The sequence below is a fragment of the Brachycentrus maculatus genome, unplaced genomic scaffold (genome assembly GCF_059751285.1).
Source record: "Brachycentrus maculatus isolate JH-2025_06_01 unplaced genomic scaffold, ASM5975128v1 h1tg000004l, whole genome shotgun sequence".
In the NCBI taxonomy this organism is placed as follows: domain Eukaryota; kingdom Metazoa; phylum Arthropoda; class Insecta; order Trichoptera; family Brachycentridae; genus Brachycentrus; species Brachycentrus maculatus.
The window spans coordinates 519,040-545,777 of record NW_028280759.1 but is presented as its reverse complement, the minus strand read 5'-3'; the positions used below and the strand labels follow the sequence as shown (position 1 = coordinate 545,777).

The 26,738-nt window shown below is 32.9% G+C and overlaps 2 protein-coding genes across 4 annotated transcripts; one reads left to right on the top strand and one right to left on the bottom strand.

The window, feature by feature from the left end:
• Positions 1-2,472: 2,472 nt before the first annotated feature.
• Positions 2,473-15,531, top strand: LOC148313889 (myrosinase 1-like). Of its 3 annotated transcripts, none has more exons than XM_088272006.1 (8): positions 2,473-2,564; positions 3,454-3,544; positions 4,164-4,471; positions 6,524-6,791; positions 7,770-7,864; positions 9,954-10,256; positions 11,847-12,085; positions 15,347-15,531. In XM_088272006.1, the coding sequence occupies exons 3-8, from the start codon at positions 4,280-4,282 to the stop codon at positions 15,525-15,527; spliced, it is 1,278 nt and encodes a 425-aa protein (XP_088128132.1). In that variant the 5' UTR covers positions 2,473-2,564; positions 3,454-3,544; positions 4,164-4,279; the 3' UTR covers positions 15,528-15,531. The 3 variants fall into 3 exon arrangements, with proteins under 3 accessions (XP_088128132.1, XP_088127972.1, XP_088128049.1); XM_088271846.1 differs by having other exon boundaries at positions 3,432-3,544; XM_088271923.1 differs by having other exon boundaries at positions 3,297-3,544.
• Positions 15,532-16,304: 773 nt separating this feature from the next.
• LOC148313888 (myrosinase 1-like) lies at positions 16,305-25,848 on the bottom strand. Its single transcript, XM_088269122.1, has 7 exons — positions 25,678-25,848; positions 23,826-23,929; positions 22,862-23,440; positions 21,816-21,910; positions 19,568-19,876; positions 17,508-17,746; positions 16,305-16,872 (listed from the first exon to the last, which is right to left on the bottom strand). Exons 1-7 carry the CDS (start codon positions 25,722-25,724, stop codon positions 16,656-16,658), a joined length of 1,590 nt encoding a protein of 529 aa, XP_088125248.1. The 5' UTR covers positions 25,725-25,848; the 3' UTR covers positions 16,305-16,655.
• Between the last annotated feature and the right edge of the window lie 890 nt (positions 25,849-26,738).

Genomic DNA, 26,738 nt, shown 5'->3' with positions numbered 1-26,738 from the left:
CATATTTATTTAATATCACACTGGACTGGTACAAGAAGCACAGGGCTGATCACCTTGCTTTTATGCAATTAATGATCAAGATAACACTGCGTCGCTACGATGCAGTGCCCTATGCACCATTGGGTGCGGATAAGGGTTAAAAAAAACTTAGGCTCCAATTTTATAAATTTTATAGCTTATTCAAAATTGTGAATGAGTTTACTCTTTACGATTAAAGTAACGACAATATTATGTAATCTTTGAATGAAAAATGTAGTCAAAACTGTCGCAACTTATCAGCGTTTTAAGAAACGAAATTCTCCAAAAATTAGGATCCGGTAACTCAATCAATGAACGGGTCATAAAGATCTGATCGTTCGCAAACAATCACATCTAATTAGGAATCCAAGAATCCATTAGATAATCGGTTGTTCGGATAATTGGCGTATTCTGAAAATAAAATTTATAACATGTTATTGTTTGTGTGTTTACGTATAAAATATAGAGCATCTGATGATAATACGGCCACGTACTCGTGTAATGACTAATTTTTACATCGTTTATCAAAATCTGTTTACGTTTCCTTATTAAAAATTTAAGATGATTTTAATTTCATTTTTAGATGGCACAATAAGTCATCAAATAAATTAAACATCATTACAATGTGTCCTCGTACAGATGGTTGTGAAATTAATTCTGGTTTTAGTTTTAGTTTTTAGACATTACATAAAATACTGCAAAAATAATTTCAGGTTAAATTTTAGTATTTAGACAATCCATGAAGTATTGCAAAGGTTACTAACATTAACAAACAATCTGTCTTTGTATAGAAGTTGTGAAATTTATTTTAGTTTTAGTTTTAGTTTTTAAACATTACATGAAATACTGCAAAAGTATTAAATCATTACACTCTGTATTTTTATAGATGGTTGTGAAATTAATTTTAGTCTTAGTTTTAGGTTTTAGACAATCCATGAAATATTGGAAATGCATAAATTACTGCACTCTGTCCTTAAAGAGATGGGTGTGAAATTAATTTCAGTTTTGGTTTATACACAAACCATGAAAAGCATATATTTTTTTATTAAAACAAATTTTTAATCAAAACTAACCGTTTTCAGTCATCATGTTGAAACGATACATTCAGTTTTAATTTCCATTCTCGTAAAAAAACATTTTTTAAAAGAAATGTACAAATAATTGTTAACTTATTTCGATCAGAAAAATACGTTTTACTTTAAATAAACGTCGTCGATAACAATGATAGATTGAAGATGAGTAAAATCACAATTTAGTTATTTGACTAGTTTTGTTTTAAATGAATCATTGAAAATTTTCTCAGAAAATACCTAATGTACATAGCATTGACACATCAAACTAGGAAAAGGTTAATAAACCATTTTTAAGGCGATAGCAACTCATTCATCCTACGCACTCTGCACGATTACAAATTATCGTAATTAGATTGTTTATGACGTGGTTTTATTATGTCTCGCTGGACCAAACTAAAACGGCCCGTCTAGAGATGTGACCAACGAGTAACAGTTAGTTTTTCGGTTACCCGATTCGAATGGTATTGATTACTTTTCCTCGGTTTATATTTCTATGCAGCTTAAGTTTTTGATGTTAATTTTTAATTCTATTTTCAAATATATTGACTAACTAACATAACGCCGCTTACCTGCAGAGGTAGGCAAAGATAATAGAATGCTACACCACTATGTCTTTGCAAACATTCTTTGTCTCTTCCACATTTACGCACTCCTCATACATACCCTCCGATAATTCCGATTCCTGATTAAATTATTTTAAAATTTGATAATTTTTTCGCCTCATACTTTTTTTACCGTTCTTCCCTCACTCGTTCGTTCCACATGTCCAAACCATCCCTATACGTCTTTCTTTTTTGAATTTAAGTTTTACTCGGTACAAACAATTATTCCTCAAAATGTATTGTGACATGCGTTTCGATGCATTCTGCAACATTTTCAAAATGGTATTTGAACATGAGGCGGAATGCATCGAAACACGTGTCACAATAGATTTTAAGAAAAAAAGGGTATTTACCAAGTAAAAAACTGAAATAAAAAACAACAAACTTACTGACGGATCAAAAAATGAAGTTTCTTTCTTTATTAAATCAATAATGCTCATCTCAGCCTTGCATTTATTCCTAATGTCACCATTCGAACATCTATAATACATCGTTTTGTCACAAATTCGTCTGAGCATATACTTATATCAGGAGTTGAAATACGCAACCGAATTTGGGCATCGATTGGTGTGATTAGCTTTAAATGATCGAAACCAAAAACCGAATAGTGAAACTGACCTTTAAAAAACCGACTTTTAAAGAAGTCGTTACTTGATTTAGTTTTTTTTATTCGATCGCCCATATCTAGCACCTACTTTACTTATACATCTAGTATATATAGTCAGTAGAGGACATAATCTGAATGTCCGACAAATTATATCAATATCAACTAATAAAACAGCTTTATTCAGATCTCCGCGAAGTGTAGACGCTACGACACCATCATGGGGAGCGTACGGGCGATATATTTTATTTTGACACTTATAACAAGGTTAAAACTACCCCCTTAAGAATGAAAAACGAATTATATTTAATGTGTTATCATATAATACAGTTACACACTTAAAAAACAAAAATTGATCAACAAACGGATGTGTATTAAATTCAGCGAAAGTGCTTTATTCGCGTTATAAAAAAGAAAGTGTGTGTTTTGTTAAAGAAAAAAGTCGTTATAAATGTTGATGTGTTTCGGTCTTTACCACGATGATTATATCTATTAATGTTTATTATGCAGTGTTTTAAATTGTCATTTATTATCTATTTTGATAGTCAATATTTATATTTAATTAATCAAAGTAAAAGCGTTCTGTTTGTGCAGTTCATTGAATTGAATTGAATAAACATTACCGTTAAAATTATAATATGATTCAATAAGATATTAAAATTGAAATTTCCATTTATTTAAAATGAATATTGACAGAGGCATTGACTCATTTTTATTATCCATATAAATAAAACATAAATATTTCATAACATTTAGAGTGTGTCCAAATACATGTTCACAAAATCTGGATTATCTCCAATTACAGGGGTTATTTTCATATTATTTTTTGACATCTCATCAAAGATGAAGAAGAATATGGAAGTCTGTACAGACTCAGTACAATTTCTTTTGTAGTTGTTGACACATTGAAGTCAATTAAAAAAAATCGTATTGATAGTACACAAAACTGTTATGGTGTTATGGTATTAAAACCTATGGTGAATTAATAAAAATATGAAGATGTTTTTTTAACGTTTGCTTATATGGAAATTGAAATTAAATGACTCAAAAACAATCATATTATATCGAAATTAAAATCAAAACTAAATTTAATTACATAACATCGATTGAATATATTTTTTCTAACCGTGTTAGTGCTATTGTATCAACTTCAAAGGAATTAGATGAAATCAGAAAGTTTCCCAAAAACTTTTTATTTGGGGTGTCAACTGCTGCATATCAAATCGAAGGCGCTTGGAATGCTTCAGGTAAGTGGGAACACGAAATATTAATTATTTTGTTATTCTTGATAAAATGAGCTTAAAAATGAAAATAAGAATATAATTCACATAAAAGACTTTCATAAAATTCTTTATATTAAACATAAATCTTATCATGACTAGGCAATTTTCTGACTCTAAAAGTTTATATAATGCGATTCGTTTATTTAAAAAAATAATATTTTGAGTTCTACAGAGATCTTAAAATAGATATTCTCTATCTTTCTTTGTAAGCTAGTTTTCTCGCCAAGAATTTTCACTCATGAATTATTGAACATGAAATTAAAGTAATTTTAAACATAAAGAGAAAATCCAATCACAAGTAGGATAGGCTATAAACCTAATAAAGTTGAAACCTATGTACGATAAGCGGTGTTACATAAGGGGTAGCTAGATGTCATGGTCACTTTAGGTAATTCAATAAAAAAAATATGGTTGCAGAGTTATATTGCCGCTTAAAAATCGTTTTTTATGTCCTGCATGAATTTTTAAAAATATCTAATAATTATGTTTTATGACCGTTTCTGTTTCCTGGTACATTACCCAAACATTGTCGTTCTTAAACATGAAATAATATTTAAAAAGAACTCCTTGGTATTTTTTGCAGATAAGGGAGAAAATATCTGGGATCGTCTTGTACATACAAATCCAGATGCTATTTTTGACAAAACGAACGCAGACGTCTCTTGTGACTCTTACAACCAGCACAGGAGAGATGTCGAGATGTTGCAAGAACTGGGTGTGGACTTCTACAGGTTCTCCATCTCCTGGTCTAGGCTGCTACCCACTGGTTTCCCCGACAGCATCTCCAAGGCAGGAGTGGACTATTACAACACTCTGATCAACAACTTGATAGCCAAGGATATCATGCCGATTCTAACTTTGTACCACTGGGATCTTCCTCAAGCTTTACAGGTGATAATCTATTGATGATGGTCTCCAACGAGCTAGTCTTTCATTGTTAATTCATTGTTTACCGTCTTGCTTACTTTTTATTCTGGGCTATTTCTATTGTCTTTTTTTGGTTAATGCTTATTTTATTTTTTAAGTTAAGTTAATATCTTAAGTTGTTTTTTAAACTTTTTATTCTGTTTTTTTTTACTTGGGAATTTTAATACTTTTTTTAAACTCTGTATTGTTGCTTCATTGATATATAGCAAATTGTTATTTATTCTGGGTTATTTTTTACATTTATTCCTGGGTACTTGTTTATTTAATAGATAATTTTAATACATTATTTGAATTCTAGATTATTGCGTTATTCAAAGTGAAGCTAGAATAAATTTTAGTTTTTTCCTATTTGTTGTCGTTGGGTTATTTTATTCTGGGTACTTTTATAGTTATTTTAAATGTTTTTTGTACTTTACTGTTCCTTCGTGTTCTTGCCAATCTTAGCTAATGTAATGGATGATTACATAATGTTGTGGATTAGAAAATACTCTTTTTAGAATAGTGAAGATTTGCGATGTTAAATCACTTAAGAATTATTTGAAAGTTTAATTAACACGATCTATCACACTTTCATAATACATAAATGAGAATATCTTTTTTAGAAATTTTTGTATATTAGGTATTTTCATACAATTTTCTTAAACACAACTTTATCATTATATGTCGCACTTAAAACCTCTTTTTATATTACATTATCCTTGATGTTACGTCAAGTTCAATGAAATTTTCTTTTATTTGACAAAAAATATTAAGGCAATAAAAAGCCAAGTTCAATATTAATTTTATGCTTCCGGTACAATAAGCTGTCTTGACTTGTTTAAAAAGTGTTATTGAAATAATAACAGCTGATTTATGTAATAATAATTATGGTCTAGATTCAGAACTAGTTTAATGCCAGTACAACCCGTGCACTGCCAATGAAGAAAAATGGAATAAAATAAATCAATGTCCGTAGATGATTCTATGATTATTAACTATGCCCTATTTATGAGGACTTTCCGCACTTGCCTAAGTGATGAAAAAAAATACAGAAAACTCAAAAGATGAAGAAAAACTGTCACTTGCTTCGCAGCTGTCATACTGTTGTCAGTCAGACATCCTAACAGTATGACTGATGATGTCAATAATGATTAAATCCGGTCGTCATAGGTGATCTTCGTCTTCTTCTTCTTTTTATAGATCCTCAGGATCTGTTTGTGCCTCCGCCAGTCACTCTTGGGATGTTGACTGCCAACTATCTATCCACTTTTTTGGAGGTCTGCCTGGGGTCTGTGTCCTTCAGGGTTTCCTTGAAGGGTAATACGTGGAATTCTGTCTTCTGACATTCTGTTCTTAATAATAATAATAATATTTGGCTGATTTGTATAGCGCCATTTTTACTAAATATTGTATGAAGAGCGCAAAATGTTTTTCTTATTTACTTCTTATGCCAGGACTGGGCCAATTTCTTAAGATAAAATATTGACCGCGGGAAACACTTAAAATATTTTCCTATTAAAGATTTTTAGATTTAAAAAAATATATATATTAGTGAATTACAAACAAATAAAATACATTGTAATAATAAAAAAAGATGGAGCTAAAATATGTAGTGTCGGGTTGTGATCCCGTGGTTAGTGTCGCGGACTCTTTGAGTCAGAGTTTCTCGGTTTGAGTAACCACAATTTACTCTACCACAAGCAACTCTACCACAATTTGATACCTATTTCTAATAATGAGTCGCTTAAGCTCACAGAAAGAGTACAAAATTTAAGTATTTTTGTAAATACTTAAAACTCAGATTTTTTTTGAAAGAGGAGAAAAAATTATAATTAAGTGAAATTTATGAAAATACAAAATGAGTTTTTGGATCTTGTTGATAAATATACCTTTGGCAGTGAAAGGGATAAACGGCTATTGTAGCTAAGAGACAGGCGCACAGTAGGTGTATATTATTGACCGTGACAACTTTTACTAAAGCAGCGACATAAAAACTCCTCTATCCTTGTGTGTTTTAAGTGACCGATTTTGTTCCAGGATCTAGGAGGGTGGCCTAATCCGCTTTTGGCTGATTACTACGAGGACTATGCAAGGATAGTGTTCAGGACTTTTGGCGACAGGGTAAGGCTCTGGATAACCTTCAACGAGCCCAAGGAATTCTGCTTGGAAGGATATGGGGAACAGAGCAATGCTCCCATGTTGAACTCTTCAGGAATTGCAGACTACATGTGCAGTCATACTGTACTTCTAGCCCATGCCAGAGCCTATCATCTATACAATTCAGAGTTTAGGAAGAAACAAAATGGTAGGTACTAGATTTTTTAACGTCAGAATGTCATTTTGAGTGTTTTTATTGTCATTTTATTTTTAGACATCTCATCAAAGATGAAGAAGAATATAGAAGTCTGGGTATTTACGGGGCTGACGACCGTCATAGGCTGGTTTAAGTGATCACTTTACACACGTGTAACATTCACCAATTCTACCCACTATTGACAACCACACTACTTAAATTCTTGGAAGTTCTACATATATATATGAACCAATTTAGAAACCTTGTTCTTAAATCACTAGAACTTCACTAGAGACATCTATTGGTGAGATGTAAAGAAGCTTTATACCAAACAGAAACTCTTATACTAGTATGTGAGGTCCGAATCCTGGATTACAATCACACACATGAGAAAAGCCAGAAAATACCATTTTAATTTTTATTATTTAAGCTTATAATTGGACAAGATAATTTATTTACAACATTTTGAGTGTGCCCAAATACTTATTCACAAAATCTGGATTTTCTCCAATTACAGGAGTTATTTTCATATTATCTTTTGTCAAAAAATCATATGAAAATAACTCCTGTAATCGGAGATAATCCAGATTTTGTGAACAAGTATTTGGACACACTCAAAATGTTGTTTTGATTTGTGTGAGTACTTCTTTAACCTGTCTGGGTGTGAGTTTCTCCGGACAAAACTGTATCTGAGGAGTGAATTTGTTTTTGTTTTTTTTTTTACTTTTAAATTTTTATATTATAGTCGATGCTATAAGCAACATGTTTTCTTGAATAAACAAAGATATTTACCCCAGTAAACATGATTTATATCAAAATTATCGAAATATCGATAAATCATGTTTTTAACATGTTTTGATATAAATCGTGTCATAAATCATATTTTGTATCGGCCGTACATGTACGTCCAAACTCCTTTGAGAAAAGTTTGGTATGGCCGTACATGTACGGCCATACTCCCGGACAGGTTAATGATAAGGATTATTTTAGGACATATTGGAATTACACTGGACGCATACTGGAACGAGCCAGCTACAGAGTCTTCTGACGATATTCACGCGGCTGAAAGAGCAATTCAGTTCAATGTGAGTTTTTCTTCTTCTAATTATTCTTGAGTTAACTAAGATAATCTAATTACCCTAGAACGGGGCTACTTTAACTTTGATGTGTTACTTGAGCCCAGTACAAAAAAGAGATTTGAATCTTTATTTGGTCTACAATAATGAACGTATCGTGACAATAAGTGTCACCTGTCAGGGAAACAATGAATCATGTCGAAACGTTCATTATTGTAGACCAAATACAGATTTTTTTTTTGTACTGGGCTCAAGTAACACATCAAAGTTCAAGTAGCCCCGTTCTACGGTACCTTGATGATTTTTGCACAGAAGAATTTTGTATGTGTCATCTTGCAAAATATCCCTATATAGCTTAATTTTTATTTTCATCCTGTTTTGAGAATGTATGATTAAAATAATACAGTAAAATTCAAATTACATAAAAGGAAATTTGTTTGTTATTCCATAAATGATTTTTAAAAAAAAAAAAAAAAATTAACTTGGAAATGGAAAAAAGCGCGCATTTGTAATATGTTTAATTTTACAGTGCTTGTGAGGTAAAAAAACATACTGAATAAAAAGCGACAGCACCTGTAAAAAAGCACGCAGTCCTCCATGAGCTTTACTATTACGTGTGTTGCTGTTATGTTCAACAGATGGCGCTGCAATTGTGAAAAAAATATTTTTTTAAAAAAATCTAGTTTTCACCTGCCACAAGTAAAAACAACACACGTAAAAACATTCGTGTATTCCGAATGCAACGTTGCATCAAAATTTTAAAGCAATCGGTTTATGACTAGCAGATTTAGGATGTTGAACAACGAATATTTACATGTTTATTTACTTATATGGATTTGATAATATCTTACGATTACTAAGCGACACTTATGTACTGTTGAATTGTTATTATCCAATATGAACTCAAGGCTACAGATTATTGACGATTGTGGTTTATCAACTTAGAACTATAATATACCCTTCACTAAATACACTATCATACTAAAACTATGTATGTTTATATATATTTAATATATGAACTAATTTATACCACTTTCAAAATCCAGTAAGGTAGCTACAAAAATACAAAAATCCATGTTTTTAAAACTACATTAATTCATTCGGCAGTCACTTTGTGGTAAAATCTATTCATTTTTAATTAATGTTCTACTTAGTACATACCACTATTTTTTAAAATCTATTGTGACACGTGTTTCGATGCATTCCGCAACATTTTCAAATACCGTATGGTGATGCGGAATGCACGGAAACACGTGTCACAGTAGATTTTAAGAAATAGTGGTATTTAGGTACTAAGTAAAAAAAATAATTTAAAAATTTTAAGACTCGTCTTATATTATTATACAACAGTCCAAATCTTTACCTTCTTCAGGGATAGCACCCCGAAAAAGATAACGTGCCTTTCAAAAACGGTTGTAATGATAAAAGTACCAAAAATGTTAAAAACAATGTTTGTGCTATTATTTATAAACAAAATAACATTTCGTTAGCTGCGGTGTCTAGGTCTAAGTGTGCGAAACGTTTTTATCCTTTCTGGTATCGTGAGGAATTGCTCTACACTGAATTGTATTAATATTTGATTAATATTGTATTATGTATATCAATATCTACTTTTTTAATATTATTTTTTGACATCTCATCAAAGATGAAGAAGAATACAGAAGTCTGGGCATTTACGGGGCTAATGACCGTCACATACTGGTTTTAGTGATCACTTTACACACGTGTAACATTCACCAATTCTACCCATTATTGACAACCACGGTACTCAAATTCTTGGAAGTTCTATATATATATATGAACCAATTTTGAAACATTATTCTTGAATCACTAGAACTTCACTAGAGACATCTATTGGTGGGATGAAAAGAAGCTTTTTATTGAGCAGAAACTCTTTTATTAGTATGGGAGGTCCGAATTTTGGATTTTAATCACACACATGAGAGACGCCAGAAAATATCATTTTCATTTTTATTTTTAAACCTTATAATTTGACCTGATAGATTTTGAGTGTGTCCAAGTATTTGGACACACTCAAAATGTTGTAAACTTTTTTTTGTGAACAAGTATTTGGACACACTCAAAATATTGTTTTTAGTTTGGCTGGTTCGCCCATCCAATTTTTTCCCGGGCTGGGGACTATCCTTACATCATGAGAAAGCGTATCGAGGTCCGCAGTGCCCACCAGAACTTCCCTCGCAGTCGTCTTCCGACATTCAGCAAAGCAGAGATCAAGATGATATCTGGAAGTGCAGACTTCTTGGGGCTGAACCACTACTCCACGAGGTTGTCCAGTTTGGTTGAGCAAAAGATACCAGATACGCCTTCCTTCAGAGATGACTGCGGAGTTAGAGAGTTCTTCGATAGCAGCTGGCCAGGGTCGGCATCCAGTTGGCTTAAGGTTTGTCTCTGTATTAGTCGCTTGTTCATTTTGGAGCGTTCAAATTTGTGGTCGGCTTCAACAGCTTGAACTATCGTAAGAAAAAAAGGTTGTGATCACCCCCGCCATCTGCAGTTGAATATCCACAATGAAATGAGCTCAACAAGCTGCTCACCGGCACTACCATCGCTCAGGAAGGGGTCCTTTCCAACATCTTAGCCATGCTCCAGCCCAAGAAAACCGAGAAGAAGGCGCAATAATACGGCGGCTCTACTTTCCCCCTTCAGACCCAGACGATTGACGACGTTTTTCTTTAATATATATATTTTTATCATTATCATTTCCATATCATAATCCATTCTGTATAAGGAAGCGCCCTTGAAGTAGTATTTTACGAAAATGGCGCTATATAAATCATCCAAAATTATTATTATTATTATTATTTTACTGAAATTTGACACCAAATTTCTTCTTTTCTTCCACGTCTCCAGTAATTAATATTTCTTCTTTATTTAGGACATTGTTCTGTTTTTCTCCGATACGCTCCTGAGAGGTGGAAGACCAGCTGTCTCTTCATCATGTAGGTGGTCTTTCTGGGGGTCTGTTACTTCTTATGCTGCTGTCTGCTGCTATTCCCACCACTCGATCCAAACTTACTCTTTCCACACGATTTCTCCAGAAACGTCTTCTTTCTCTTCCCCATCGCACAACACCTTCGACATCGCAGATGTTTTTTATTTCAGAGTTTTGTACTATGTCACTATTTATAATTTTTTATTTTATTTTTTTCTATTGAACACTGGATTATTTACCCTACGGATGACACATCAATACATGATCATCATCAATATATCATCAATACATCAACCAATCTTAACAAAAGATGAAACATCTTTCTTTTTTATATAAAGGAAGGTGGACATGACATTTAGCCCTGGGATGCCCAGACTTCCATCTTATATACAAAATAAAAGATGATTCATCTAATGTTGAAACACCTATAATATTACTAATGTAGTGGACTGCACATTTGGCTACCCACTGTAAGTACCAGATTCGATTTCTAGGGAGGTTAAAATAAATATATTTTTTTCACTAATTAATTAAAATTAATTAAAATTACCCTAGACTGGTCACGAAAGCAAAGGACTGATCACCTAGCCTTCATATTGTTGTCATACAGGAGAAAGTGACCAAGTGCATGTTGTACAAAAACGTGATCATTGACTATTTGATATCTTTCTAGCTTAATATTGCCCTGAAAAAAATCCTAAAGAATTTTAAACTTAGAAGTATAATATATTGACTTGTTGAAAATGACCAAGTACATTAATGCTTATTTTCTTGGCAAGTAAAAGTGACTTAAATGGCCCTCTTGAATATTTTAAGTTCTGTCAGTTGGTCACTTTCTACTGTACGACTACGACATAACAAATGTTTAAATTAATGTGTTTAAATTTGATGCAGCTATGGGTGTGGATAAGAGTGTAAAGTATTATTTTTTACATGGTTTCTCTTTTATCTACGCATTTACTGTCTAAACAGGGTGTTCGGAATGTGTAATTAACAGTTTGTCCCAAATAGGTTTTAAATTGAACTATTTTTTTACAGGTGGTACCGTGGGGGTTCCGAAAGGTCTTGAACTGGATCAAGGAAGAATACAAAAACATCACAGTGATAGTGACAGAGAATGGGTTCTCCACAAAAGGGGGGTTGAAGGATTCAGACAGGGTAACCTACATGAACCAGTACCTTAACGCCCTCCTGGATGCTATAGAGGACGGCTGCAACGTGAAGGCCTACACCGCCTGGAGCCTGATGGATAACTTCGAGTGGCTGAGAGGATTCTCGTAAGTCAATAGATTTATAGATCTATGTTTTGTAATGACGTTACTTGGTGCAACAGTATTTTATATAATAAAACTACTAGTTGATAGAACGAAACTTTGGAAGGATGTCTTCATATAAAAAAGATAGATGCTTCATATCCTAGTATTGAGTACGTAACGGAGTCCTGACTCAGAACCTAATGTGTGGAAGTGAAGGTTGGAGTTGGCAAAAGAAGAATAAAAGTTGACTAAATACAGGAGAAATACAATCTCTCAGATAAATGTGCAGCAATACGATATTTGAGAGATGTTCGAATGTTGATAGGAGAAGAGAAAAACTGAGATAAAAATTATCGATAAAATTAAGAAAGGTGTAGAAAGGTGAATCCAACAAGTAAAAAAGAACAGTAAAACAAATTTGTGAGGCAAAAGTAGTTGGAATACGATAGTAGCAAAAAAAGACCGAGGTAAACTTGGCATGATCAAGTATTTCAAAAATCATACTTGAAAGTAGGTCGAAAATCAGAATAATCAGCGTGTGTGTATGAGGAGTTAGATGACTATGGAAGAAACAAATATTATTTGCAAAGACAGATCGGTGTAGCATTTTATTCTCTCTGCCTGCCTCTGTGGATTAGTGGCGTGGCAGTTAGTTAGTTGGTCAGTTTATTCGATCGACTAAATTTGTCAAACACATCATTATATTCATTCGATTATTCACGATGTTAATTGTGACCTCATTCCACAGCAATTTATTATTATTTACTTGTTGACTATCAACCTATGGTAACTCCACCGACCTGGTTAGATAAGGATTATCACTTGACATTAACAATTCGTAAAGACATAAATATTACATTATTATTACATACATGATAGGTATGTTTTGTGTCTAGGTTCAATGTGAAATATAAATCTTCTTTTTCTTATTATTTTTTAACATCTCATCAAAGATGAAGAGGAATATGGAGTCTGGGCATTTACGGGGCTGACGACCGTCATAGGCTGGTTTAAGTGATCACTTTACACACGTATAACATTCACCAACTCTACCCATTATTGACAACTACACTACTCAAATTCTTGGAAGTTCTATTAATATGAACCAATTTTGAAACATTGTCACTAGAACTTCACTAGAGACATCTATTGGTGAAATGAAAATAAGCTTTTTAAATGCCCAGACTTCCATATTCTTCTTCATCTTTGATGATATGTCAAAAAAAAACTCTTGTTATTGGAGATAATCCAGATTTTGTGAACAAGTATTTGGACACACTCAAAATGTTGTGATGGAATTTACGCGCAACGCGTTCACGCACCGATCAAGAGCACTGATCCAAAAAAAGATGGACAAAAGCACAAGCCAATCCAAACCAATCGTCGTTTTAAAACGCTAACTGACGTGCCGGACGGTAAAATTCCGTGTAATTCCGTGTAGTGGACAGACGCCCAAAGGCTTCGCGGTCCTGAATCTTTTGGATCTCCTCCGCCCCTCTTATCTCGGTCCAGTTGTGAATCTTGCGAAGCAAGATGTGACCTTTTTGCCTGCTCAGAGTTGCCAAAAAAATAAATAAAAACTAACCCCTCTTTATCATTCATCGTTCATTTTAAGTAAAACCACATTAAAACTATACTTCACGACTACTGGGTTTCGGATTAATCATTGTCAGGTCAACGGTTGTCTACAGTCTACAGTTGAACTAATGATGAAATGATTATTTTGAAACCAGCAGTGGTGAAGAAGTCATGGAGCAGTTTTTGAGTAGTATTACACATGATACCATAGTACACAGTACACTGTACACAGATACACATGATATAGAGTAATACCACATAAAAACTGTACTTCGCGGTTTCGGATTAATCATTCTATCATCAGGTCAACAGTTACAGTCTACAGTTATTGATGAAATGATTATTTTGAAACCGGTAATGGTGATGTGGAGTCATGGAGCAGTTTTTGAGTGGTATTACACATGAAGGATGAATGATAAGGAGAGTTTCTTGAATATAGAGTTTCTTGATACTTTGTGGCATATTTTATAAACTTTATAAAATAAAACGTTTTAACCACTTTTTATTGGTACACTTTATCCAACCGGTTTCGACAAGAACCTTGCCATCATCAAAGTTTATGTACTAAATTCTAAAACATTGAAATACTCATAGTTAATTACCCTTCCCTTACCAAAAACTTCCACGCCATATGAAAATACAATTTAAAAAATATGATTAAAAAATATGATTTAAAAAACTCCTAAATGTTGTTTTTATTGTGCGTTACATAGCGAATACGTCAACTCCGAATGGCAACTTGTGAGCTAAGGAGAGTGTTCGTTTATTCTGAGCGTGTCATTTCAGGTTCCCCTGACATCGACTATCACTTGAGAGTAATTATTCTTGTCTTGGGCAGCTCTATACAGCGCCTTGACGGTCCTGATCTCCATATAATCTCATATAATTCGGAGCCAGGAAATCTGTCTTCTGCCCACGTTTAAAAAGGTTTATAGACTATCAAGTGAATTTTTGTTTCTTCTAGCTAAAAAACGTGTTTTATTTTAATATGTGTTGGGAGGTAGAATCTATATTAGTGTGGGTAAATCGGTAACTTCTTATCATTTACTCGTTGCTGTGAAGAGACCACGTAAAACTCCTCAAGAGAAGCCGGACTGTTGACTGTCGTCAACAGACCTTCCGTTCCGGTAGAAGAGAGTCCGGCATTTTGTGTCCTGTTTTGCTTTATAGTACCAATGTCCATTTTTAATTTTAACATGTCGCTCACTCCTTTCAAGAACGTCATAAATAAAAAATCGTCAATTTTCAGTTGTGCATGTTTTCGGAATGCCCAGAAAATGTACTATATCCCAGCAAAAGAGGCATATTTTTAACTTAATATTTACCCGCTACAGGGTAGAAAGTGTTGTTTTTGCATTTTGAAGAAAAGGTATTGTTTAATTATTTTTTCAAATATACTAAATATTTTTTAAATGGAGAAAAAACCTTCAAGTTTTACCTAAAAAGATTTGTTGCACAGTAAAAAGTTCAATAAGTGGCATGATATTTATTTTAAATACATTGAATTATATTTTTAAACTTCAATAATATTCTCCTGAATAATCAAGTTTTTTGATTTATGACGTTCTTGAAAGGAGTGAGCGATGTATGGTATACCACCTCACATGAGAGTGTTATTTATTATTACTAAACCACAAAGTTAACAATGTTTTAAATATACAAAAATCAGTAACAAGTGTTAATTATTGCCTTGTATTTTTTTAGGGAGAAGTTTGGACTCTACGAAGTGGATTTCTCAAGCCCCAACCGGACACGAAAAATTAGAGATTCGGGAAAAATGTTTGCTGACGTCATCAAAACAAGATCTATCAAGTCGATTACCAAGTGTCCCAGTTGTGATGAATTAGTTCAACCTCTGTATGATATTAATGCAATTATAGTCTGAAATTTATATCGTTATTATTTATTTTACAAACAAGTTACATAATTAAACTTAATGTCCATATATGCAGATACAAAGACTGTAAAAGCGAGATTTTTTTTTAACAAACACGAAGAAGAATATGGAAGTGTGAGGTTAACAAGGCTTACTACCTATCATGCCTGGTTTCAGTTATCACTTTGCATAATGTATGTGTAACATTCACCATTCTACCCATGATTGACCAACGACTCAAAGTATTTGATATAGTCTTTGGAAATTAGAAAAGAAAATTTGGAGAAGAAATAGGAATAGAACAATAGCAATAATCGTTAAGGCACTCTGAGATGTATACCCATTCTCGCTAGTTTGTAAAAATGCCTTGAGGAAAGGGAACAAAACTATACGAAAAGGTTAATATTTTTTTTATAAAGAAGTAATACGTATACACACACACACATATATATATATATATATATATATATATATATATATATATATATATATATATATATATATATATATATATATATATGTATATATATATATTTATATATATATAGATTATATATATATATATATATATATATATATATATATATATATATATATATATATATATATATATATATATATATATATATATATTTGTTCACAGACTCATAAAGTACACAAATAATTGAATATTTATATTAATAGGTACCTACATACAATATAAATCAACTAGTACATAATTTTAAAACAACCTTATAGTTTATAGTGTAATACCCATTCCTTTCGCTAGATGTCGGTACTGAGAACTTTTTATTTTATTTTGTTTAGTCAAAAGCAATAGTAATCAGCTTATTAGCATAGCTCAGGCATCATCATACTTGAATATACTTTGAATATACATTGTAACCCGGGCTATTGCCATGGATCTGCCTCGGAAGATATCTAGAGGAAAACCAAAAAAATCATAGATGCCACAGAAAGGTAACATGATTCGAAGGCATGGCCTAGGTGACGTTGTATATGATAGAATGACCTATAACCTGAGGACAAGGAGAGCTGACCCCAACATTATACAAAGATGATAAGTTGGGATAGAGCCAGGAAGAAGAAGAAAAGAAGAAGAATTAGCATATGTCAAGAGTCCATTACCGTTTCATTTCAATTTAAATTAAAAAAATATGAAATTAGAACAGTCAGAAGAAAAAGTCCTGGTTTTGAATTAGTACAGGCAGATGAACGGATAGTATATGAAGGGGAGTAGAAAGGATTCACGGCTTTAGTTTCAATAATGTTTTTGTAAACAAGTCCTGATATCCTGATGGTCCTCGTTTTCTTATTGCTTTTGAAGTCAACCTCGAATAATCCAAACCGTTCGCTGAAATGGAAAAAAGGGTTATGTATTTTTGAATGAATACGAATGAGATCAAAAGCAGAAGATAAAGTTATCTACACAACAAAGTTTAAACATCAACTTCCGAATAAAATACCAGCCCTGGCCACGCGTCCATCTGTTACTTATTTTTTTAACTCCTCACCTTTCTATAACTTTTTTTCTTTAAACCCCCATATTTACTTCGATGAAAAACTTATTTTTTCAATACAAAAACTGCGTTTTAAGAAAAAAATCTAATATGTTAAATATTTTCATTAATTGATTCGGCAGTCACTTTGTGGTAAAATCCAGTAGTAAATCTACTAAATACTAATTTAAGTAATTAATAGTAGTTAGTGGTGGTATTTACTAAGTAAAACTTTGATTAAAAATGTTGAATATTACCTGGGCTTAAATTCAGAGCTTTCGAATATCACGCCATAGTTGACAAATTATTTGTATTTACTATATTCTCTATTAATTCACATTAAAAAACTGGTATTTATTTACTATCTTTTCTACCAATTTACGTTAATTTACTTATTGTATACAATTAACTATCTTTTCTACCAATTCACATAAATTTACTTTATTTATTACTTTCAACCAATTAATTTAGTATATATGCTTCAACTCACGTATATCCGCTGGTCCACTGGAAGTTGTCCATGAGAGACCAGACCGCCACGGCCGTGACGTTGCACCCTTTCTGCGCTGCCGTGGCCACGTGGCCCAAAGTCTGCTGCAGGAAGGCCACCCGGCTGAGGTCCATGAGTCCGGGTCCTGTGGATACCCCTATCTCCGTGATCACCACCTCGGGGTTCCCGTAGCGGTCCGAGATCCACTTCAACACGTTCTTAACGCCGGACGGGTTTATCTGAAATCGAGATATTTTAAAGAAGTTATCTGTACTATTTTTGGTTTCGGTATTAACTTTGTGGAGTTATTTTTTTTATTTTAATTTAAAAAAATATTTTTTTGTTTTTATTATTGACACACATATTTCAAATTAATACTATTTAACCCTCCCCCCTTCAATTTATTACCCTACCAATCTCATTTTTAAAGGAAAGAGATTTATTAGTGTTTTTATCATTTTCACAAATATTTAAATTTCATACTATTTCTGTGAGCCTAAGCGGCTCATTATTAGAAATAGGTATCAAATTGTGTAGAATGGGTTCGAACCGATAAACTCTGGCTTAAGACTCTGCGACACTAACCACTAGACCATGTGTGGCCAACCTTTTCAGCAGCAGAAAAATAGATAATAATTGGTGACGTATTTTGGAAAAATAAATTATTAATTAACGTTTTATTAGAATTAAAATTTTCATGTTTTTTTTTTTATGACTTGACTTTTGTTTGTTACCGAGTGTTTATGGCGTAATAATCAATGTCATTATATAAAATATAATTATGGATACGACACCCTTATATAAAAGGTGATGCTCTGATACAAATCTCTTTTTCGTACCACGTTTTCAATTCTTTATCCTCCTAGTGGACGAATTTAAGTATAATATAAGTGAAAAAAATTAATTAAACTAACTTCTATGACATTATCAACGTGTCATGTGTATATGTCAAAGCTAAAATTATACAATGCCCTAAATGTTATCACTCCTATCAAAAATGCAAACATACTGAGATGTGTTATCTACACGCCATATATTTTTTACAGTAATTAAAAAGAATTGAGAATTTGTTCACGTTGATAACAATATTTTTCCAAGGAGGCTTGAATATCGTTGCAGCATCAAAAAAATACCAAACCTTTAGCTCAACTTATTTCAAATACTGCGTAGAAAGGTCGAGAATTGGAATAATCGGCGGGTATGTATAAGGGAGATGTATGTACATGTATGTGGAAGAGGCGAAGAATGTTTGTAAAGACATATTCGTGAGACATTTTATTCTCTCTGTATACCCCTGCGAGAAAGCGGCGTGATGGTTAGTTAGTTAGTAGTTATAATCGTATAATAATTTAGAAAATACTGATAATGTGACCATCGACATATTTAATGATGGCACGGAGAAATACAAGAGGACTATTACCGGATTGGTGAAATCAATTTCAAATTCTTGTCATGTCTTCTAATTTTTATTTTTATTTTTCTTACTTTTAATTGTTATTACCCTTTTTTTACAACCAAATTTCTATTCTTTATATATGTGTTTAACCTGCACCTTTATTGTTTCTGTAAGCTTGTTGTGTTCCCATCTAATTGATGAAAAACATCAAAACTATTTGTATCGCACTGTATTTCGTTTATTGTACCTAATATGTTTTTCATTGTTTGTGAACCGTAAATAAATAAAATAAAATAAAAATAATCACTTATCATAAAATATTTAAAAAAAAAAGTAACTTATAATATTTATTTTAATGAGAGCAGGTACTCTAGAAAACGTCTGTTTTTTAAATAAAAAAAATGATAAATATAGCGTGAATTTTAGCATATTTTTATTTTATTTTACTAACCGACGTGATTTAAGTATATGAATATTTCAATTGAACAAACATATGTTACTTTGGAACTCTTGGTACCTGGGCCTGAAATGGTTAGGGCTTTAATAAAATAAATAAAAATTACTGTATTGGAAGCGGAATATCTGAAAAATATGTCAAATGAAGCTTAGTCTGAATAGAATTAATCGTGCTCAATAGGAATTGTGTTTAATAGGAATTTCTCACCCTTAGCCATTCTGAAGCGGATTTCTCCCAGGAATCCAGTTGCATAGCTTGGAAACCCAAGTCGTCTGCGATCGAAGTTTCTGGATAGTATGGCTTTTGTCCCGGGAACTCCTTGAACACCAGAGATGTGTAATAGTTGAGGCCTAGGAAGTCTGCCGAGCCTCTCAGCAGCACCAGTTGTTCTGGAGTAAACTGAGGCAGACGCGAAACAGCGAAGCCCTGTTCGGCACTCCGGTTCGTCACAGCCGCTTTCATAGTCTCAGGATAGTCTCCAGTTTTCGAAAATATAGGATTCGCAAACCACCCGAGCTGAAATACATAGAAACGTTGAAATACGTTTTAATTGTCATTGGCTTCAACAAAACAAAATTAGCATTAAACAGTTAAGGTCGAGGAAGTCTGCAAAAACCCTTAGCAGCACCAGTTGTTCTGGGAGTAAACTGAGGTAGACGCAAAACGCTGTAGCCCTTTTGGGCACTCTGGTTGGTCGCAGTCACTTTCATAGTCTCAGGATAGTCCCCAGTTTTTTAAAGTATGGGATGCGCGAACCATCTAAGTTAAAATATATGGATACGTTTTATTCATTGACTTGAGTAAAACAAAATTTCGATAATTAAAAATTCGTATTGCTGTATGGCTCTGAGACCTGGACCCTTAAGGTGAATACGATGAATAGGATAAAAACGTTTGAGATATGCCTTTGCCGCAGAATGCTTCGTATTTCCTGGACGTATAGGGTCACAAATAAAGAAGTTCTAAGAAGAGCTGGATCATACAAAGAACTTTTGTCGAATATCAAGGTTTGGAAGATTTTATATCTTGGTCTTGGAAGATTTCATATCTCGGTATTTCCTGCAGAGAAATAACACCTTCTTCAAATCATCAGGATGAAAGAAAGAAGGGCTGGCTGAAAACAGATATCCTGGCTTCGCAACATTAGCGACTGGACCGGGATGAGATGAGAGATGGAATTGTTCCGGACGGCGTAGGATCGCGAATCCTTTGCCAGAGTGATATTGAAAGGACCTGACAGGGCATACGTAGAAGAATCTTTTGATAACTTAAGATACCAACTACTTTTTTATCCATTCTTAAAATATAAATGCCGGACTGCTTAAATAATATGACTAATACCTCACTCGCAAATACACAATTCAATAAGCGGGCGGAGAGGTCACACGTCTCTCCACGCCCGTTTTTTTAAAAATGCTTATTAGATTTTTTTCTTTACAACATTTTGAGTGTGTCCAAATACTTGTTCACAAAATCTGGATTATCTCCAATTACAGGAGTTATTTTCATATTATTTTTTGATATCTCATCAAAGATGAAGAAGAATATGGAATATGGAACTTCCATATTCTTCTTCATCTTTGATGAGATATCAAAAAATAATATGAAAATAACTCCTGTAATTGGAGATAATCCAGATTTTGTGAACAAGTATTTGGACACACTCAAAATGTTGTAAATAAATTATCTGGTCAAATTATAAGCTTAATAATAAAAATGAAAATGGTATTTTCTGGCGTTTCTCATGTGTGTGATTATAATCCAGGATTCGGATCTCACATACTAATATAAGAGTTTCTGCTTAATAAAAAGCTTCTTTACATCTCACCAATAGATGTCTCTAGTGAAGTTCTAGTGATTCATGAACAAGGTTTCTAAATTGGTTCATATATATAGAACTTCCAAGAATTTCAGTAGTGTGGTTGTCAATAATGGGTAGAATTGGTGAATGTTACACGTGTGTAAAGTGATCACTCAAACCAGCCTATGACGCTCGCAAGCCCCGTAAATACCCAGACTTCCATATTCTTCTTCATCTTTGATGAGATATCAAAAAATAATAGATTTTTTTCGTTCAGCAGAAAATATATTGAAAAAATATTTTTCTAATTTTTTTAACTACTCACCTTTCGATAACTCTATTCTTTACAAAACCAAATATGTATTTATTTCAAAGAAAAACCTATTTTTTCAATACGAAAATGATATTTAAAAAATAATACGTCATGTTACCCGGGTTCAAAGAAAACTTTGTTGCTATTTAACGAATGTGGGTGCGGTGTACGCGACAGGCACGTACGTCTTACATTTTCCCGGGGGCGGAATACTCGCTAGGCGCCTGTGGCTGATAACAAAGTTAATGTGGCTGCTTCACGCTTAGGAATTTACCACACTAAAGGACAATTTCGATGACAGACATAATTTGATTAAAATATGAGTATCATGATAAACTTACGACAAATTGCATTCCCTTTTCAGCTATTTCTTGATCTCTTGTCGAGTTAGAATAAGGTTCAACCCACGGAGAATACAATGCGATACCAATTCGTCCTAAAATAACATGAATATTTTCATTAATTGATTCAGCAGTCACGTTGTAATAAAATCAATCCATTTTTATTTAAAATTTACTTAGTAAATACCACTATTTCTTAAAATCTATTGTGACACGTGTTTCGATGCATTCCGCATCATTTTCAAACACCGTATTACCGTAGTTTAGGTGTTTGAAAATTATTCGGAATGCATTGAAACAAGTGTCACGATGGATTTTAAGACGAAATAGTCATATATACCAAGTAAAACTAAAAAAAAAACTTTCATTTATGAATTTTGCTATACGAAATTTATGGTAGGTAAATAAATGCACAGATAAAAAAAAAGTTGTATTGAGATGGTTTGGGCATGTAAATCGAATGAGTGAATAAATAACAGTAAAACATATCGCTCACTCCTTTCAAGAACGTCATAAATCAAAAAACTTGATTTTTCAGGAGAACGTTTTTAAAGTTTAAAAATATAATACAACATATTAAAAATAAATATCAAGCCACTTATTGAACTTTTTATTGTGCAACAGATCTTTTTAGGTAAAACCTGAAGGTTTTTTCTCCATTTGAAAAATATTTTGTATATTTTAAAATATAATTAAACAATACCTTTTCTTCAAAATGCAAAAACGACATTTTCTGCCCTGTTGCGGGTAAATATTAAACAACTGAAAATTAACGATTTTTGATTTATGACGTTCTTGAAAGGAGTGAGCGATGTGTGAGGCACATGTAGAGGCAGAGAAAAACCGAGGGAAACATGAAAATGGCACGATCAAGTATTTGAAATACTTGAAAGTGGCCAAGTCGGGAGTCAGAATAATTTGCAGATATGTATGAAGAGATCCATGAATGTAGATTGTTTTCAAAGACTGGTGTTGCGTTCTTTTGAGAAGCAATGTGATGTCGGTTAGTTTGTATGTACATAGTTTACATTAAAAAAAACACGTACCTTTTTGCTTCGATTTAAATTCGTTTTTGTACAAATTATACGCTGCTGAATGAGCGAGCAGAACATTGTGTCCACACAAGTATTCCATCACACCTGGAAAGCTCACCGATGGAGCATACTCAGTATCAGTTCCATAGCCGTTAGTACAAATCAACGTAGGTCCATTGAAAGTGATCCAAGTTTTGACTTTGCCTCCAAAATTTTCAAAGACCACTCGTGCAAAGTCCGCGAAATAGTTGACTATCAGAGGGTTGCTCCACCCGCCGAGTTCTTGCAGCTTTTGAGGAAGGTCCCAATGGTACAGAGTGACGTGTGGGGTGATGTTGCGTGCCAGCAGTTCGTCGAGAAGGCGGTGGTAGTACTTAAGGCCATCCCGACTGATCTTGTCGCTGAAGCCAGACGGGAGCAAGCGAGGCCAGGATATTGAGAAGCGGTAGAAGTCGACCCCCAGTTCTTCCAGCATCTCTATATCTCTCTTGTACAAGGTATACGAGTCACAAGCAACATCTCCCGTACTTCCGTCTGATATGGGAGATGGTTTCTGATGCGTATAGCTATCCCATATGCTTTCTCCTTTATCTAAAATTATATATTAATCAAAATATTTTGATTATAATTTATATTTGAAATTAGAAGTTTAGCTTCCGAAACTAGTAGTCATTAAAAAACTCAAGTGGTGTAAAAACAACTAATGCCTACAATATATTCAATTGATTGAAACACGTTTAATGTCTATAATATAATCAATTCATGGACACTCGATTAATGTCTATAAAATACTTAATTTATTGATTCTCGTTTAATGTGTATTAGACATTCAATTTATTGAAACTCTTTTAATGTCTATATAATTTATGAACACTCGTTTAATGTCTAAAAGATATTTAATTTATGGACACTCAATTAAAAAATAATAATAAATAATACTCATATTTATCTTTAGGGTACAAAATATCATAAAAACCTGATGATTTCCAAGCGCCCTCTATCTGATATGCCGATGTGGAAACTCCAAATTGAAAGTTTTTTGGAAATGTTTGCCTTCCATAGGCATATGCAATCATACAACTGAAAAAAAGGCAATTTTTATAAATATGACTCTTAACATCGAAATCTAATTGCTATATTCTCTAATGTGGCATTTGGAAAAGTCATTTCGATAATATTGTATGAAAAAGTGCATAAAAAAAGAAATATTTAGTTATACTACTAATTTTCTTATTCGTCATTAAAATGTTTCAAAGTTCAAATCTATTATTGATCTTAACTGTCCATGATAACAAACTTTTTATTTTACATGCATAATTTATTCGTCAATTCCCCATACTTCAAGTGTTATTTTCTCATACATGGTATGTTTGAAATCTCTAATTGTTTGTGATAGCACTCATTCCTCTTTATATTTTCAAAACAAACTTCTTAACTGATCCTTGTCTTTACGCTTTTTTACGGTTTACAGTTTTATAATTATATACAATCCCTAAACATACACTCAATCCTCAACTGTATGTGATGAAATTCCTTTCTCTAATCATTTTCATTTTCCCCATAAATACCTTCCTCGTTTCTTCTCCTTATTCATAATATTAATTTACAGTATAGTAATTGCTTCATCATTCATACGGCAATCCCTTTTATTAGTGTGGGGTGGATGAAGTTTCAATCCGTGGAGTCCTTTGTGACTCAAAAATGCCAGCCAAGCTTAAGGGAAAAATCTACCAAACAATTGTCAGACCCGCACTTCTCTATGGCTCCGGATGCTGGACGATCACCTACTCTAGGCAACTAGAAATTACTAAAATGCGAATGCTTAGATGCTGGAGTCCCTTTTCTTGAATGTTTTTTTTAGATACTTTGTGGCACATTTTATAAAGTTTAAAAAATAAAGAGTTCACGCATTCGTGGAGGCCTGGGTGTAACTGACATCAAAAGTAAGGTAGAGAAAAGGCAATGAAGATGGTATGGGTACATAGGACGTAGAGAACCTGAACCATGATCACCATGGATCTTTCTCGAAAGACATCTAGAGGAAGTCCAAAAAATCATTGTTACAGAAAGATAACATGATTCGAATGCATAACCTAGGTGACGTTGTATATGATAGAAGGACCTACAACTTGTGGACGAGGACAGCTGATCCCAACATTCTACAAAGACGATGTATTGGGTTGAAGCTTGAACAGAAGAAGAATATTCATACGGTAATTCCTCATATGTAACATTGTTATTTTCTAATTTACGTAATACAATAGCTATTTACCCTTTTATTTCAAACATGACCGCGATCGCTTTTCTGATCTTGGCCTCTTAGAAGATATTGTTTTATAGCAAAGAGTCCTCTAATGTACATATCGCTCACTCCTTTCAACAACGTCATATATAAAAAAATCGTCAATTGACAGTTGTGCATGTTTTCGTAATGCCCAGAAAACATATCCCAGCAAAAGTGGCATATTTTCAACTCAATATTTATTTTTAATCTTAATTTATTTCTAATTTTATTTTAAAAGTTTTGTTTTTGCATTTTGAAGAAAATGTATTGTTTAATTATTTTTTTTAATAAACCAAATATTTTTCAAATTGAGAAAAACATGCAGGTTTTACCCAAAAAGATCTGTTGCACAGTAAAAAGTTCAATAAGTGGTTTGATATTTGTTTTTAATAAATTTAATTATATTTTAACACTTTAAAAACGACATCCTGAATTTTTTTTTATAAAGTTTTTTGATATATGACGTTGTTGGAAGGAGTGAGCGTTATGGCATGTATTATATCTATAATATACATTTTTAAAAGAAAAAAAAACTAGTACATACTTTCCTATTAGCGCGAACAAACAAAACACAGATATTAAATTAGCCATATTATAAAATCTAAAGCATAATGTGTAAAATAGTGATCGTTGTATTCCTCCACAACTTGAACTAAGACATTGAGGCGATATTTCGTAAAGTCAAGGCGTATTATCCACTTTGAATTATATCTACACGACATTTTGTATGTTCAGGAATTACAGTATTTGCCATTATCATAATAATAGTATTCTACAGTATAACGTGAAAACTTTAAATCAGACTGCCTGTAGGAAAACACTAAATAACCAAATTATGTCACAGGCAATTAAAAAATAAGTTTGAAAAAATTAACACTAGTATAATATACGACTTAATGACTGTTATTTCATTAAACATTAGTTATACTATTCACCTGTAGATGAAAACAACATAAGTTTTTGAAACTACTTCTTCAAACCCTTATCAGCTCCCGATGGTGCATAGGGCACTGCATCATATAAAAACAGTGTTATTTTGATCGTCAACACATGAAGGGAGGGTGATCAGCCCTCCGCTTCAGGCACCTACCAGTCCGTGGTTATATTGAATAAGTATTAGAACAAAATTATTTTTATTTATTTGACCTCCCCTGGGAATCGAACCCGGGACCTCCAGAACGTTACCATTACAGTACAGAGGCAGATTATATCACTGGCAGTTAAAAAGTTAGTAACTATCACGCTAATTTCCTGCAGGGGCAGGCAGAGAGAACAAAACGCCACAGTGACATGCAATCGCATATAATATGGCCATCTATCTACCTCTATTATCCAATTAAGAAATAAGTCGTGTTAAGATTTTAATAATCTTAAAAGTGGTCTTATACAAGTGTTTTTAAGTCATAATGGTATTCCACATAGTTACCGAATCAATAAACAATATAAATTAATGTTCTTATGACAAGGTCATAAAAGGGCCGACCATTCTCTTCTATTCAGTGTTATTAAAATAAAGTGTAATGGTTTTACTGAATTACATTAAATTGAGTGAAAGAAACCATTAGAATTGTTTAACAATCTTTCATTCAGAAGAAAACAAATACA

Coding starts and splice junctions, on each gene's coding strand:
- LOC148313889 (XM_088271923.1), top strand. CDS start 3,337: ATGACTCAAAAACAATCATATTATATCGAAATTAAAATCAAAACTAAA. Junction 7,865..9,953: donor AAAGAGCAATTCAGTTCAAT/GTGAGTTTTTCT, acceptor TATTGTTTTTAG/TTTGGCTGGTTCGCCCATCC. Junction 10,257..11,846: donor CGGCATCCAGTTGGCTTAAG/GTTTGTCTCTGT, acceptor ATTTTTTTACAG/GTGGTACCGTGGGGGTTCCG.
- LOC148313888 (XM_088269122.1), bottom strand. CDS start 25,724: ATGGCTAATTTAATATCTGTGTTTTGTTTGTTCGCGCTAATAGGAAA. Junction 23,930..25,677: donor TTGTTCGCGCTAATAGGAAA/GTATGTACTAGT, acceptor CCTTTTTTTCAG/TTGTATGATTGCATATGCCT. Junction 16,873..17,507: donor CAGTGGACCAGCGGATATAC/GTGAGTTGAAGC, acceptor TTTCCATTTCAG/CGAACGGTTTGGATTATTCG.